The sequence below is a fragment of the Buceros rhinoceros genome, unplaced genomic scaffold, assembly GCF_000710305.1.
Source record: "Buceros rhinoceros silvestris isolate BGI_N320 unplaced genomic scaffold, ASM71030v1 scaffold2872, whole genome shotgun sequence".
NCBI classification, from domain to species: Eukaryota; Metazoa; Chordata; class Aves; order Bucerotiformes; family Bucerotidae; genus Buceros; species Buceros rhinoceros.
This window is the reverse complement of record NW_010399347.1, coordinates 54,920-71,596: the sequence shown is the minus strand read 5'-3', so window position 1 is coordinate 71,596 and position 16,677 is coordinate 54,920. Positions and strand designations below refer to the sequence as shown.

At 39.4% G+C, this 16,677-nt stretch overlaps 1 protein-coding gene across 1 annotated transcript in view; it reads left to right on the top strand.

Moving 5' to 3' along the window:
• The window catches only part of LOC104489272 (voltage-dependent L-type calcium channel subunit alpha-1C-like), a gene marked incomplete at both ends in the record, with an annotated part of 95,464 nt that overhangs the window by 29,285 nt on the left and 49,502 nt on the right, over positions 1 to 16,677 (top strand). The window contains one exon of the mRNA XM_010131416.1: positions 11,969 to 12,072. Within this exon, the coding sequence (XP_010129718.1) occupies positions 11,969 to 12,072 (104 nt within the window). The remainder of the gene's footprint in view (positions 1 to 11,968; positions 12,073 to 16,677) is intronic.

The window sequence follows — 16,677 nt, the reverse complement described above, 5'->3', positions numbered from 1 at the left end:
CGGAAGACAAGTGGTGGCTCTAGAACTCAACTATTTATAAAACTCATGTTTATTTTGAGTTTAATTTGTTTTAACATCTTGTTTTCAAGAGAAAGGACAATACAACTAAATTCTCGCTAATCTTAGTGTCAATAATAAGTCTTTCCTGCACGCAGTGGGAATAGGTCCACTACTATTGGCTTTATCTATTGATTTCAGTGGGATTTCTGCCTGAGCAGGACTTGAGGGCTCAGTATGATGGGTGGTCATACCATCATAAGCATATAGTTTATCTGTGCCCATGGCCTCCTCTAGAACTGTCTCCCTCTAACTCCAATCCTCTGAACAGCACTCAAATTTGAAGCCAAAAAAGAATATCAGTCACATCTTCCTAAAGAAACAAAGTGACCAGAAGTGGAAAATCAAGGGTTTGCGACTCTATCAGGGTAATATTTACCACCAAACATCCATTTTTAAAGCATATCTAGAAGAAATCAGTCCTGGACTAGTGTTGATCTTGCCTGATGGCTGTTCCTGGTAAGACGTACCAGAAAAAGTGACAGGGCACTCTTGTCTGTCGATAATGAAGTTGTACCCCATTTGGGCTCTTTGGTAATAGTTTCTCCAGTGAACCTGTAGTGCTTTTATAGTATCTGTGAGTGGCAAGTGTGCCTATCAGATGAAGGTTTATTAGCTGTATGCTGTGAGTTCTAGATATTGTACATTTTATTTGAGTATTTAGGTGTGATTTTGCAACTGAAAGCTGGGTTAATGATCTAAAATGTGGAATGTATTTCTAGGAGTATTGTAGATTGGGAACTGGCTACAAAGAAAACTGGAATACACTGATCAAGTGCAAAAAAAGAATTGACAGTCATGCCTTCACTTATTAAAGACAGTAGTGATTATCTACAGCTTACAGTACTGTTTTTCATTATCTTCATTTTTACGGACTTAATTGACTATGTAAATCAATGAACAGTATGTGCTTGTGTATTCCTATGCATGCAGCGATCAGGGCTGTTCTGATATACTTGTGGTAGAATTTACTATCAGTCTGCACTGAGATAAATAGAAGCAGTTATAAAATAGCAATACAGTAAAACAGGCAGAAAATCCTTTCCGGTTAATCAGCCATGCAAATGTAAATACAAAATAAACAGAGACAGGAAGGGATAGCCCAGAATTTTAAGATGAAATGAAATCTTTAGATATGGAAAATCACCATCTTAGGGGATATTTTCATGCTTGAAATCAGCACCTTATTCTTCTGGAGTGAATTTCCAAAGCCTTTAAAAGATGAAAAGGTTTTTAAATAACTGAGCAGCAGCAAGAGATGAAACTACTGCAGTAACTGTAATGAAAGAACTATCAGCCCTGTGGCTAAATAGCCTTTGGGCTTTTGGATGACTTTTTCAGAGATCAACTTTTTCCTTTTAAAGGGAAAAAAGGCTATAAACACTTGCATGGGAACAAGGCAACTCGCATAAAACTCTGTGACTTTTGCCTCTGGAGGGCTGAATTAAAATCCTAATTAAGTTACAAAAGTCCAAATAATTTTTGGAGGTCACTATATGGCATTTCTCCAAATTGCAAATTCACCTAACAAACCCACCCATGTAATCAGTCACATGAGAGAAGGAGGGTCTTAATGGGTGCTGTTATGTGTATAGGGACCTGACTTGGGCAGAACACTGCAGATGGATGAATGACATGAATCTCCTTTAAGCGGATCTACTGATCGGGAACCAAGATAAGTGTAATAAGAGGGCAAAAGTTTCACTATTGACATTAGCTGTTGCCTAGGGAGGAGGAGGGAGAATGGTCTGTCAGCCATCTCTATCAACAAGCAGAATGGGTCAAGAGCAAGGGCTTGGCATACTAGATGCCAAGCTGTGTTTGTGGAAAATGCTGAAGACCTGCTCAGTCTGGACCTGGTGTCTCTAAGAGCTCTTCCTGGGTCAGTGTATAGCCTGCTCTTTTCTCACTGATTGGTATACCTCAGCCAGCCTCAAAGCAGACAGAGTGACCTGAGCCACCATTGAGGGGAAAAAAAAAAAAAAAACAAACAAAAAACCCCAAACAACAACTACAAAACAACCACAGGAAAACACCAAAAACCTGCCCAACCGAACAAAAAACAAAAAACCCCAAACTTTTCAGAGCGTAGTTTAGAGGGAATTATTTACATCCTCAAAGTGCATCTTTTAGCACATTCTAGAATGTGAGTGGCAATAAATGAATTTCAGTGTTTCACTTTTGCATAACATGTTCTATGTTAAACTGAATTGAAATTTAATTTAATGACATTTAATTTTTTTTCTCTTTTATGTATTAAACCTGGTGAAAGAGAGTGAGGTGGCAAAGCAGGAGTCTTATTGGAGCTCAGAATTTGTCTTTGATGTAAAGAATTCTCGCTGTGTAACTAAAATTTTCAGTGGGAGTTCAGAATACCTGTATTGCCAAACATGCTGCAGAGGTACGTAGCCCCCTCCAGTTTTCACAGGAAAATAAAGAAGTCCCACAAGAGAGCACAGAGAGTACAGGTGGGATAGGAGGTATAAGTGGTAGCTTCCTGATTATTTCTCTTTTCCCTCCTCTAGTACAGTTGACTATAGGAATTTCCCAGCAGCACTTGCACTAACAAAATGTAGTATGTTGAGATTTTTGTCAGCAAAATCCACTTTCCAGATAGTCGATTGGTAATCCATGTCCCTTTGGAACATTACTAGTTTTAATAAATGCTGCGACTTTGTGAAAATAAAACCCAGTAACACTGATGGTTTTTTTAAGTCAAGGGAGAGTCTCACTTTTTTTCATCTATTTTGAAATTAAAAGAGTGAAGTCAAATGCCTTTGCCATCAGTTGAAGTTGTACAGTAAGCTTGTCTGAAGGCCATTTAAAATTACAGGTTTAATTAAGATGATAGTAAGCACACCCACGTCAATATTGGCCTCCGACGTCTTCAGCAAGCACAAACTACTGTGCCATAGAAGTATGGAATCAGGAAGCACTTTCAAAACAAATAGCTTGCAGTGGAAGAAGAGTTCAGCTCAATCATTGTGTGCCACGGACACTTTGACCTGCTGGTATTTGAATGCAAGTTTTAATTCTCTTCCCACTCTCACACAGAGACCTTATATTTCCCATAATAGCTCATTCTGTTAAGGAACAGCTGACTGCAAAAAACAATGTGCACCCAAAACAAAAATAGCTGAAATATGGATATGGAACTTTACCAAAGAATGAAATAGTGTTGTAGAGTCCAGTGGTTATATGCTAGGGGCTGAAAAACACAGAGGAAGGATTAAGTGTCAGCGTATAGTACGAGTAATCCAGGGCTAGGTGGTTGAACATATGTCTCAGACTTTATACAGTCTTTCCCAGTTAAGGAAGTGTGCATATCCTTGAAAAGGTGGGGACAATATTTAATGAGTGATAAAAATATGACTCCGTGCTGTTATGAAGAAATAAGCTTAGCAAATTCTACTGGTAGCAATGCACTTTCCGCATACCATATGCAACAAAAAGCGAATACAGTTTACTTCACATCTTTTATGTGTTCTTCATTGAAGAGAGTTCCTATAACAGCAAAATGGAATTCCACTGTGATTGTGTCATTTCAGAGAAGCTCAAACAGCTATTTTACATGTTTTCACTTTGCCATCAAGCAGCTGACATGGTTATAAGGCACTGCTTCTAGATCTCCGCTCTAGCCTTGTTCTTACACAGGTTGAAGCAGCATGGTAGGTTGAAGCAGCATGGTAGGACTCTTCTACAGGACTCCTACATGTACATAGTCTCCCCAGAATGTTCAAGCAAGTCAAGGTGTATCTTTTGCAGGAGTGTGTGCTCCCATTAACTCTGAGGTTGAGTCCAGCGCTGCTTTCGCTTGTCTTCTCTATAGGGCTGTGGGGGAAGCTTGGTTGGTTCTGGAGGCTTCAACCGTTTGTCAGGGCGATCAGGCAGCATAGCAATGAGCTATAGCTCTACCCAAAGTTTTTCTAAAATAAAACAGAAATTATGGTTCACCTGGATCAGAGCATGTGTACTTGGGTGAGGACATCTACAACAGTTTCCACATAGTCTTTATCAGGGGTGGAAAAGCAACCTCTGCAGACTCCATCTTCTCAGATTTGTCTTAGCCCTGCCCCTTCTCGACTCATCTACCATTGCTGCAGCTTGATTCTTTCTCCAGGGTTCTCCTTGCAAATTAATCTCTTCCCCTGATGTTTCTGTTGTCCTCATCTAAGCAGTCTTTTTTCTGTTAATGGCTCCATTTAGCTCCTGCAGAGAGTTCTGTGCAAATTGCCAATATTTCTAACAGGACTGGAATTTTAATTTGCTCTTTCCATCACTGCAGAAAATACAGAACAACTGGGGAACAAAGGTACACACAGGAACCTGGTTATTCCTGCCACTGCCCACATATGATGAACCTTGATTACATTATTTGCTTTTATCCTGCAGTGACTTTATAGCAGAAGAACCTGTCTGGAGCATTCAATGCCCAGGTTCACGATCCCCATGTACTTGTCTTCATCCAGCTCTGATATGCCTTTCCACTGAAGAAACTCTGAAAAAAGGTTATAAATGTATATATGTACATGTAGAATGCACATACGAAATATTAGAAATTCCATAATTGAAGCAACACAATAAGAGCCTTAAAATAAGTGCTTGGAGAGAACAAGTGAGCTTAAAATTTGCCTTCTCCTTCAGTACTTCAAAATAAAAGAAATGTGATTGTCAAAACAAATACTTTTTAACAGGAGCAACTCCTTCCTTTGCTCCTTCCTTTGAGCGTCATCAGTTCAGATTGAAGTTGGGTTGAACTCTCCAGTCTCTCCTTTGCATTCATCAGATTGTGTCAGGTTCAAAATGTGCAGTATTTCAGAACAGTCGTAAGGACTGGCTGTGGCTTGGTGTCCCTTTAAGCTATCTGGATGTTGATGCTTAGAAAGAAATTCTACCCAAAATAAGAATAAAGGAATCTGGAGTCCTTTGCTTATATTTTAAGCCATTTGTAAGCAATTTTATTGCATTGTTCTTAAGTCTGTCAAAGTAAGTCTAGTTTATTTTAGTTTTTATAATTTTACTTATTACAAGGTTTGGAGTTTTGTGAATTTTTTACCCCATCTCTGTCTTTTTGCCTTGAGTCATCTCCGAGACTAAAATTCCCACTCCTTGTCACTTACCTCAAAGGCTCAGGAAGGCTGAAAGAGTATTTCAGATTGACAAAATAGATGATAATACTTCCCATGATGCATTCCCATAATGTCCCATGATGCACATCTAGAATGTCTACACTGAAATACTTAAATCTTTTTGTCATTTTTTAGTTACCATGTATATTAAACTTCTAATTTTTCCCAGGGAAATTCAGAAAATGATCTCCTTATATATTTTGGACAGTCCTGCACCCCATCCCATTCAAGCAAAATAGTTATGCATGTCAGTCCATTTCTGTTGGTAAAACCAGTAATGACCATTGACTTCAATGGAGTTATTCGTATGCCTTAAGTTATGCACATACATGAGTACTAGATTAAAAACCAACCAAGCAAAGACAACTGCTTAGATTTTAAATATTGAAGGATCTGCAAAGTGGAATCTTCATCCTTAGGAAAATAAAGTATTAAGTCTAAATCCAGCTTTAGGGATATATGATATCTCTATGATATATCATAGGGTAATAAGAAATATGATCCTTTTCTTGCTCCTTCTGTGAATGGTGAAATCAGACAGATACACGCTGTGTATAGACTTTCCTGAGGTGTATGTGGAGCCCAGCCAGGAATTTCTTAGGTAAAAATGTGCTTTGTTTATGTCTTTATTGACCTGACATGCAGCAGCCTTCCACTATTTTGGTTTCAAAAAAATCAGCAGATTCAAGATGTGTAGGACTTCAGTACTAAAGAAGCAATCCCATAGTTTGCCCCACAGGTTGGAAAAAGTGCTTATAGAGCCTAACGTACATAGAGAGGCAATTTTAGTACTGTATCCCTTTTACTGTACCTTTAGTTCTGTGTCATCTCATTGAAATCTGTCTTGGGCTTCTTCTAAGCATTTATAGTTTTGTGAAAAAGTTAGAAATTGTGAGCAGCAATGAGTAATTTCCTTGCTAAAAGCAATATTGAGAGTAGTGGGGCTTACAGTAAGTTGCAAAATGCGTAATTACTATATTTGTCACTAGCATTACATGAAATAACAGTATAACTTAAGCAGTGTGCTGTTTAGAGATCAGAGAAAAATAATAGTGTGCAAGACATTTTGCCAGAGATAATCAGCAATACTAAATTTTTGCATATTTTGGGGCTGGTTTATTTGTGTCACAGTCTCAGCAGTCACAGTCTAATTACCTGCCTACGTGTGGTTTAAGTGCATCAACACTAAAGAGGCAGTTATCATGTCTTACATCGCTAAGAAGTTGAGAGAAAGGAGTCAAACCTTCAAGTCGCAAGTCCTCTGCCTGCTCTGACTACTAGCAAGAACTTTCAAGGCGAAGACTGCAAATACTGCAGAGCCAAGGTGTCCTTAAGCCCGAGTCTGTTCTGCAGTTGGGAGGTTAACCAGAAGAGAATGATTCATTGAACAAATAGTTTCTTCTTTGTTTGCAGAGCAGCCTCAAAATATCACCGGTTACAGTTGTTAGTTGGATGTTCTTGGGAACTGCCAGCAATATTCTTTTTCTCATTTGGGATTAATATTTTGTTCCTCAGCTATTTCTGCTGATGTAATATATCTAACATGAGGAGAGGTAGGAAAATAATCTTTTAAAGTTTTGCTTCTTCACTGGACAAATTTAATCTGTACACTTTCTGGGAAATTCACCCCACCTTGCTCACTTCTGAAGGGTTACATTTGTTCTGTGAGATCTTTTTTGTTCCCTGACTGCATGAATACAAAGCATTTAAATCAGTCTGTGAAGTTTCAGAAACAAAGCAAAGCTTTAACTATCGCACAAGCAGCATGAACATGTAACGGAAGCCAAAGAAATAGCAGAAGAGTAGGAGCAGTACTTTCCTTTCTAGGCCACAGAGCCCTTGCCTGAGATGTAGGATTTAACAGCTGTCTATAATGTAGACATTTTCCCCCCTCTTTAAACACAGCTATAGCTCTGAAGGGTGAAGTTCCATCCTCTGTTTATTTTAATTGTTTTTGTACCTGAGTTCTGACTAAAAAATTTTGGGGAAAACGTTTTTCCCTCACAGTGTAAAACAGTGCATCATCCTATGAAAAAAGTTTCTAGCGTGGTTTAAGCAGAGTTTAAAGTTGTTCCATGAGTACATGAGTACATGTGTGAATGAAATGCATTCACCCTAATACTCATGGAAAGAGAAAGAAATGATGAAATAAAACAGGAAAAATTATGTTTTAATTCAAACCTCTTTGCTTTGATCAATGATAAATATCTAAATCTCACACTAGTGTATGCACGACCCTCTATGTATCAGCTGAGCCATGCCTGCCAGTAGGCTACCAGTCGATCTTTGATCTAAGCTTCTATGCATCCTTAAAGTCATGAAAGTGCCTGAATACTTCTCCTGAAAATGCTGATTTTCAAAAGAAGGCTTCAAGCAGGAAGATATATTCAGCGACAATTAAGTGTTATCTTTTCTTTCTGCTGTCTTCTGCTCAAATTTATATCGTTTCAAGACAGAGATCTTGCTACTGACCATAACCGTCGCATTTGACTGGATCGTTCTCTGATGCAGTGAATTCCACAGATAGGCTGCATAAAGTAGCATTTCTACACAAAATTTCCGAATTTACTGTCCTTTAATTTTGAGTACTCCTCTTGATTGATGTTACTTTATGAAAGATCGTACAGTTCTTTGTAGAATACTTAAACCACTTGACTTGTATTTTTAAAAGCTACCATAACATTCTATAGTCATTAGAAATCAATTAGCAATTTATTCAAGAAATAGAAGCCTAGCCCTGGTGTCCTAACTAACTTACTTTTGATTAAGCTGCAGCTCTCCTGTATTGTGCAATGATCAAGGCACACTTCACTGTTTTCTTCAGCTTGCTGCTTTCCACTGACAGCTGCCTTTAATAATTTCCAGTACACAAGGTCTGTCAGACCTCAGATATGCTGAAGTACTCTCTCTCCATCATGGGGCTGAGTAGTTTCTTTGACAGCACCCAGTGAGGCAAAGTAGTATCCCACTTTGCACATAGGAAAGCTGAAGCGTGATGAGCCAAAATTATGTCCGCATGGTGCCGGAGAGGGCGTGTAGCAAATCATGAGAAGAAATCTAAGATCCTTATCTCTGAGGTCTCTCAGAGATGATGCATCAATGTTCAGAAATGTACCAACTTTCTCACTGTTGAGAGAGGTGAGATGTGAGTGTTGAGATGTGAGCTGTGAAAGGTCAGGCAGCTTGTCTCAGAAAGAGGAATTATTTCTATAAATGACAATCTGCAGATTCCTACCAGTGCTGTGCTTCTAGCTGACCTAACAATTGTTCCATAAATGCTTGAGTTGACATCGAGTTGCAATCACCTTGACTACTGTAGCTGGAATATTATAATTCAGACCTACACTAGCTGATAGTCTTTGTTCAGAACTTTAAATTTAGAAGATGCTCCACCTTTTATGTTGAGATTCATATGGTTCATAGTAAACACTTGGGGAGAAGTGCACTCAGTGATCAGAGAGCTGAACTGTCTGTTGGGAGTTGTACTGACTGTCCTAGAGAGGTAACCTGTAACTGAACCATTATCTGTTCCCTGTAGAAAACAATGCAAAATACATTTTGCAGACCTTGTTTTCTGCACTCACTAGTGTGTAAATGGTAACATTCCTTCTGCTCATGTCATGACCCTCTGCAGCTTCTCCATTTCAATAGCATAATTAGGAAAAATCGGCTCTACTACCTAAGTTATGCTTGCAAGTGAAAGCCTCCAGCTGCAGTCAACAGGACATGTGTATGCATACACTCAAGATTTATAGCTACGTAGTCGCAGAACGACAATAAGTTTCCAGGAAGCAGTTTCAGGTAAACACACGTGGAGGGTTTTTAATGATAACCGTACAGGAGCATTGTTCAGTTGAGGACTGTCCATCCTGGACTTGTAGAGTACTTCCGTTTTGGAGGAATCATTTCCAGATATTTGGAAGGATACAACCTTAGCCAAGAATTTAATGTTTCTTAAATGCTGATATGTTGTTATTTTGAGTAAGTCTATTTCTTTTTTCCCCCAACATCTGACAAGCAGCCTGTATTTCTGCATTTCTCCTGCAGATATTTTTTTCAAGAGCAAATAGTAAGCTCACAGGGTACTGTCTCCTTATCAAAGTGGGTTTTTTAAACATAATTTATTAAATGCCTCATGTTTTATCAACATTCCTGTCACTGTAGTTCAGTCCCACAATGTATAGAATAATCTCACCTTCTACTAAAGAAAAAGATGTGTGAGAACGCAAAACATAGGGAGTCCAACAACAGAAGGACACTCAGCTGTCTGCCAAATACTAGTGGTTTCTCTACACTTGAGAAGCTATCAGTCTCTGCCTCAGCTTTTCCGTTAGGTATATGACTGGGCAATAAAGAGGACAGGAAAAGCTGACCTACTAATTGTTCAGTCTGAGAAGTCCCAAGTGCTCTGCTGTACCACAATGCAGGTCTATTTTTCAGGACTAATTTGTGCCGATGCTAGCTGTTACAATTGTTATGCAATTGTGCAGACGCTGGAAATAGCCAGAGTACACTTTACTCTAGTTATATGCTTTACCAGGCCACAATGGAAGCTTCTTGACATCTGAAAATTTCTTTGTTCCAGAGCAGTACAAAAGGCACTCTGACATGCACCTGAATTCTGTACCCAGCACCCTGGCATTTGCTGTTTAGGATTCGCTTGTGCCACAGCTTTAAGTTCTACTTTTCCAGCGGATTTTCCCAGCTGACACAAAAAAACTGTCGATAAATACCATATAGCTGAGGCTATCACTATCTACCATAATTAGAGGGTTGCTGCATCATTATTGTGCCTGCATTGGTAAATTCTTACAGCAGTTTTTCAAAGTCATCCATACTTGCGGTTTGTGCGGATTACTTTGTATAGATAGCGGCATTTTTTGTAGAAGAGAGAGAATGTTAAGTCTCATTTCTTTACTTAATTCCAGCTTGGGTAGTTATATGTTGCCTGACTGATTTCTCCACTGTAATTTCAGGTGAATATTTGCTTCCAACTTTCTATACCAAGATGTTTTGTTCTCTTTAAAGCACTGATGTGTTTCACACCAAAAGTGTTTACTTTTTGGTCATGTGGGATGAAATGTGGGTTGCAAAGATAAAGAATAGTTAGTAATATTTATAAACCAACTGAACAATTGTACAAAAGTATTAAAAGGGAAGCTGGTTAATATGCTTAGAGAATATTAGAGGTTCAGGTACTCTCTACTGACCATCAAAAGTATTATTAATCCTGTGACAGAGGAGCTGATGAACAGAGTTTTCACAGAGGCAGATTTTGAACTTGTTTTTTAATGAGTCCAGTTCAGTTGCAGCTGAAGGAGCTCTGAGATAGAGTTCTGGATCGGCCCATTGACTGTGGACTATTGCCAGACAAGGACTTCAGTGTCTGAAATTAAAATGGATAATGGACTTTCATCCATAAAGAACTGATTATATTAGTGTTACTATCCTGCCTTGTCTTATTTAAGGTCTGAAATTCCTTTCCTAAGTTGTTATGAATCTTGAGTCAGATTGCCTGCCCTGAAGTGTGTCTCAGTGCCCATGTATGGAAGAATATTTTTTTCTGTGATCACAACAAATGCTTAGGTTGCAAAGGAGAAAGCATTTTCCTGGAAGGAGAGGACAACATACGATAAAATTTTCAAAAGCATGGAAAACAAAGAAACCTAGGCTGTTTTATGCCTTTAGGTACTTTCAAGTCTGCAGTTTATCATTTTAGCGCTCCTGAAAACGTTAACCACCATCTGTTTCTTTAATGATGCTATGTCTGGCTCAGGAGATAAGTGCTTATGAAAAGTAAAGAAGGGACTCTGATATTTTTGATACCATTATGAAAGTGAGATTCTATTACGGCATCCAGCAATTTTCCAAAATTTTGAACTTTGAAGGAGACTTCAAGATAAAATAGCATTTATGTACGCAGTGCTTTTAGAATATGTTCAAGATTTTATTATGTGCTAGAGTTGCTCTACACATAATACAGGTTCTGGTGCTAAGACAATACCCTGCCTGCTTCATTTGCAGATGCTTGTAGCAACGTGAAAGTCAGACCTATGCTCATGTCCTTCAGTTTACAGTCTCAAATTGCTTGAATATTCAGTTGTGTGGGAATCACATTTTGAAGGAGAGATTCATCCTTCCAGGAAAGAAAGAAACTTTGTGAAAAAGCTTTAGGAAACACTTGACCTGGTCAGAACATGGCGAATCTTAAAAGGACCCTTCCCCAAAAGCATACAGCTGGTGCCCTCCTTGCGGTAAACTGTAAAGATTACCAGATCATCAACAGGGAAAGATCAGTATTTGCCCACACTTACCACATGCTTCTCTCTGAGGAGAGAACGTGTACCTGCACTAGGCATGGGAAGTAAAAGTGATCTGACAACACACTGTGACGGTGCTTAGCAAAAACTAGCAGTATTTTCACTGGCAGCAAAAAGTCACGCATATGTGCAGTGGTGAGAAGTTTAGAAGTCATCGGATGGACCCTTGTGGTGCTGTAAGTAAACTCCAGAAAGTGACGGTCCACAACTCTGAGCATTCAAAGAAATGCCAGTACAGCACATGGTTGTATGTCAGCCTATATTAATCGCTGCCTGTAAGGAAACAGCTAGAGAAAAGAACCAATCAAAGGAGCGGTCATATGAGAAAGAACATACAGAAACACTTGCTATGATTATGTGTAAACCAACTACAGGCTCTGTTTACAAACCTTTCTATCTGTTCCTTTGCCTAAACATTTCTGCTTTCCCTCTCTGTCTTCTAACTTTCCTTCATCTTTCCAGATGCAGGACGCTATGGGCTATGAGTTACCATGGGTGTATTTTGTCAGTCTGGTCATCTTTGGATCCTTTTTCGTTCTAAATCTGGTTCTTGGTGTGTTGAGCGGGTAAGCTGACAGTTTTGGTGTCCTTTTTCCAATGCTACAGGGCAAGACTCCATAATAAGGGTTCTTCCCTGTCACCAGGATTATTTCAGAGGGATTAAAAATCTGAATTCAAGGAATCTTCACATCAGCTCTCAAATATTTGACAAAATGTTCAAACATTGCAAATGAAAATACAGGTAACGAAAGAGGTGTTATTCGCTGACAAAGAAATTCAACCTCAGGGCATTCAAAATAGCTAATGTCAACCTGTCATAAATTTCCAGAAAACTGGCTATTGAAAACCTTACTGCTGGTGACTTGGGATCTCTTTGGCTGGAGCCTTGCAGTGCTCAGAATCTGAGCTTGTCTCACTAATTATCATTCCACTCTTCCAGGTCAATGATGCCATAGGAAGGGACTGGCCCTGGATCTATTTTGTTACACTAATCATCATAGGGTCATTTTTTGTACTTAACTTGGTTCTCGGTGTACTTAGCGGGTAAGCAGTACCAGGAAAATGTTTTATTATTATTTACTTTTTAAATTCTGTGTTTCTATTCCTACTCTCTGGTTACTAAAACAACGGTCAGTGGTGGCTTGATCTCAGGAACCTTAGTAGAAGGCCTAGACTATCACTGTGCCAATAGCAAACAAAATAAAGCATTCTTAACGGCATAGAAGTCTTCTGACTAAATCAAAGGAATACGAGACGACTCTTTGCCTGTAACATGTTCCTCTACCTAAAGCCTCTACCTGTACTCTGTGGGAAGAGGACAATACTATGGTGAATACCATTCACCATAGGAAAAAGGGATTATAGTAAAATTTCTGTAAGAGTCAGTGGGACTGAAGGAGGAATGAGAGCATGAGACAAATGCCTTCACATTTGTGGGATAAGCTTCCTGCCAAATTATGTCTTCTCACATGAGAAATTTTCACATTGCTTAGTATCTCTAAAGCACAGCCTAACAGGAGACTGTTTTCCCCGGAGAATGTTTTGGGCACGTTTCTTCTTCAATAAGCACATCTTCTCTGTTGTGAGGATTACAAGCCTAGCATGATGTAGGGAGAAAAGATCATTTTCCTCTGACCTTTTCTAAGGAATAAAAGAGCAACCTTCAAGTGTTGAAGCATTCCTAAGACATCTAGACATTTAGCTGTATTTCGGTTCGGCAATATAACACAACAAAACATCATTTTAATAGCTTTGATTTAAAACAATTGATATTGTCCCCAGTAGTTAAAAATTTACTGCCCCTGGGGAGACACATAACTAGAGGAACCAAGCCAGCAAATACTCCTCACAAGATTTTTTAAAAAAGATCTTCTAGACTTAGACTTCTAATTCCATATTTGGGTATGACTGGGTGCGTACAGCCATTCTATGTACATGGATAAATATGGTATGAGGACTTTCACGCACCCTCATTTTATTTGTTTCTAACACCCTGCCTCCTTTAATGAGGTTTAAATTAATTTGGTCAGAGCCTGTACCTATTACCTGAGTGGGTAGCCCCGAAGTCTTTTGATCATAAGTGAGGGGAAATTATCTCTGAGCACGAGAGAGGATTTGATGCCTCACAGAAACTATGTCCTCAATACTTGGGCTAACAACATAGGAAGGGAAGTAGTAGGACTGGAGAAGAAGATCCACCATTGGCCATCCTGCAAAGACAGGTAATAGCAGATCTACAGGAGGTATTACTGCTATCTTCATTACACCATTGAAGGAGACATGCCGCTGAGCTGCTGCAAAGAGAAGGGTTTTCAAGCAACAATGAGGGCAGGAAAAAATCCCCAGTAATGAAATGTCAGGCAATAGTCTGTGTTTGGATATCTGGAGAGTGATAGTCTGGGTACAATGTTAAAATGTAAGGTCCTCGTTTCTCCAGGTGGATACTCTGATCAGCAGGTAAGGATGTCAGCAGTAGCGGAGCATGATCATCAGCTGACAGAGGGAAAGTGATCTGTTGTGTCAGAGCTGCAATCAAGGACCATATAGAACAGTGGTTAAAGATTGTAGAGATTCTGATTAGATAAACAGTGCCTGTGAGCCCAGCCCTGAGGAATGGATACTGTTGAAGCACTGCTGATTCAATTTACCTACACTTGGGTTTGTGTCTGTACATAATTAAAAATTGAATTTCCTCTCTCTTTCATTTTTCAATTCAAGAAAGTGTTTTGGAGCCTAGAACTTCCACCTCCTGACATACTGCAGCTAGACCACCACAGTTAGTGGTAAGAGATGGAAACAGTCTGTAGAGAGAACTGAAATCAAAGATGAAGTACACCTTGTTTAAGCTGTGAGTCACTCTTTCTGGCTGTGTTCACAGTGTTATGACAGCTGCACTGTTTCTGCAAAATTTTCCCAACTAGAGAAAAGTAAAAGGAAACTTAAGAATTTGCATCCATGAAAAAACACAGAAGATATGGGAGAAATGTTCTAAATTTTCTTTGGGCTAAATAAGCAGGTCTTAAAACAATTAACTTTCTAAAAAAAAAAAATCTAAATTCTGCTGAAATGCAAAGTGTCTTCATTCTGCAGATTTAGCTTATTTTTTAGAAACTTGCTATTGCTGTTAGTCTGATCTCTGTAGGTGATCCACCCGTCTTGTGTAGGTACAAAGTAGCATTCCCAGGCATCTTTGTACATCCATTCTGGGCATCTCTGATTTCTCCCCATTTATCTGTTTCAGGAACTTCACCAAGCATGTTGTGTAGGTAGACTTCATCAATGACGGATTAGCTTAGGTATTTTTAATCATTTCTGAATACATAAGTGTAATTAATTGTACTCACAAAGACACCTCAATTGCACCTGCAAAATCAAATGCTGAGTTCTGCTCTGCCTGAAGAGCTCATTTTTAATTTGGTGTGTCATCCATTCATGGTCCTTCTGGTGAATTTGCTAGTCACATGCTAAGCTAAATAGTATGACAGAGTATTCAAGTGTAGAGCTGTAATCCTTTTCCCATCTTGACTGAGCACAGTATGAAATGAATGTATTCCAAAGGTAATATCCAGTCCGCAGATGACACAGTAGACCTCCTCAAGCCCAGCCAAAGGAATTCCATATCATTGCTGTGAGCAGTGAAGACCCTCTTAGAGGTCTCTTGAGATCGGAGATGTTCACATCTGTGTTATTTATTTCAATCAATCAGTGTGGGGGGGGAAGAACTGGCAGAGTAGGTTCAATTTTCAGATCTGCCCACCTAAGCAGATAGAATCACATTTCTTTTATATTTTGGGCTAGCAGTGATCTAAATCCCAGGACAGGGGCCAAATAAGCAGTTGCCTAGGGCAAATGGAGGTCAGGAGAACAGCTGTTGCTTCTGCTTTGACAGGATACTGGAAAACTCAGCTCCTTTTGACGCTCTTAATGCCAAGGCAGGGGTCAGAGTGAATGAGAGGCTGGCTATGGTTGTAGCTCCTCCTGGAGCAGTTTTCATGACCTTTCAGGACTTTTTCCTAACCTTCTGTCCCCTCTTCCAACCCTTCCCATTCCTTGGTGTACTTTTCAGGATGGATGAGGTTTGAAGACTTGTGCTGCACTTTTAGTAGTAAACAAGAGTTTTAAACTGATAAAATTCTGATGTTTTGCTCAATTTCTATCGCTCCTCTAAATGTGAGAAATCGTATTGAGATCAGATATAGACAAGAATTACCTACATTCCATCATCACCACAGGCAAGATAAATGTTCTTCTGGAACAGCACAGGATACAGAGCTGGGTGTTTATGTTTATGATCTTGACCTACTCTGAACTCACAGAGAAAATGCCTCTCCAGAATACTCTGCTTTTCGGTATTCCCATTGGCAGACTTATCTTAAAAATTTCTGGGAGAAGTGAAGCAAACTGAATTCTGGTAAAAACAACCAGATTCACCGGCTCTTAAACTGATGTTGCCTTGTTCACTGAAAACAGACAGACTGCTTGGTAGATCTGCAAGCCTTTCTCGACCTTATTCTGACATGATAGTGCAGGCTTTGTTTGAGAAGGCTACCTTCAGACTTAAGATGGAAATTCCATCAGAAGGCTTATTTAGTCCCTGGCCTCCCTGCTGACACTGCAAACAATGCCATGGTGGCAGAGGTAATGTGCACACCTGCCTGCAGTGGGAACTGGACTTTACCATCCCATTTCACATGGGATGGTAAATGATCGTTGATAGTAATTCTTGATCGTGAACTACGTTTGCCTGAGTACAGGCTGGCATTCCACGTGGGAAGTGGTTTGAATTACATTAGCGATTTCCTGAGCCACCTGTTCTCAATGGTTTAATGTTAGTAGAGCGTAGAAATTAAGATAATTTAAATAAGTTGTCTTCTTTGGAGAGTCATCTGGGATGTGGAGTATCACACATTGTGAGGAAAGAGACAAGCAACAGCAGATCATTTAGACTAAGCAATCACAGTGTTTTCTATTGTGCCATTAAAAAGCTGAGTAACAAATTCACTCCTGTGCTGTCAGTGTAAAGACATCATGCTAACAGCTCATGTTGGTTTAGTCAGCTATCCCCACGGCCCGAGTCCCATTGGAGAGAGAGTAAGTGGGGACTGTAAAGACCCAAGGAGGCATGCAGCTTAGATGCATCTAACATAAACCATCCACATCAGCGTGCAGCA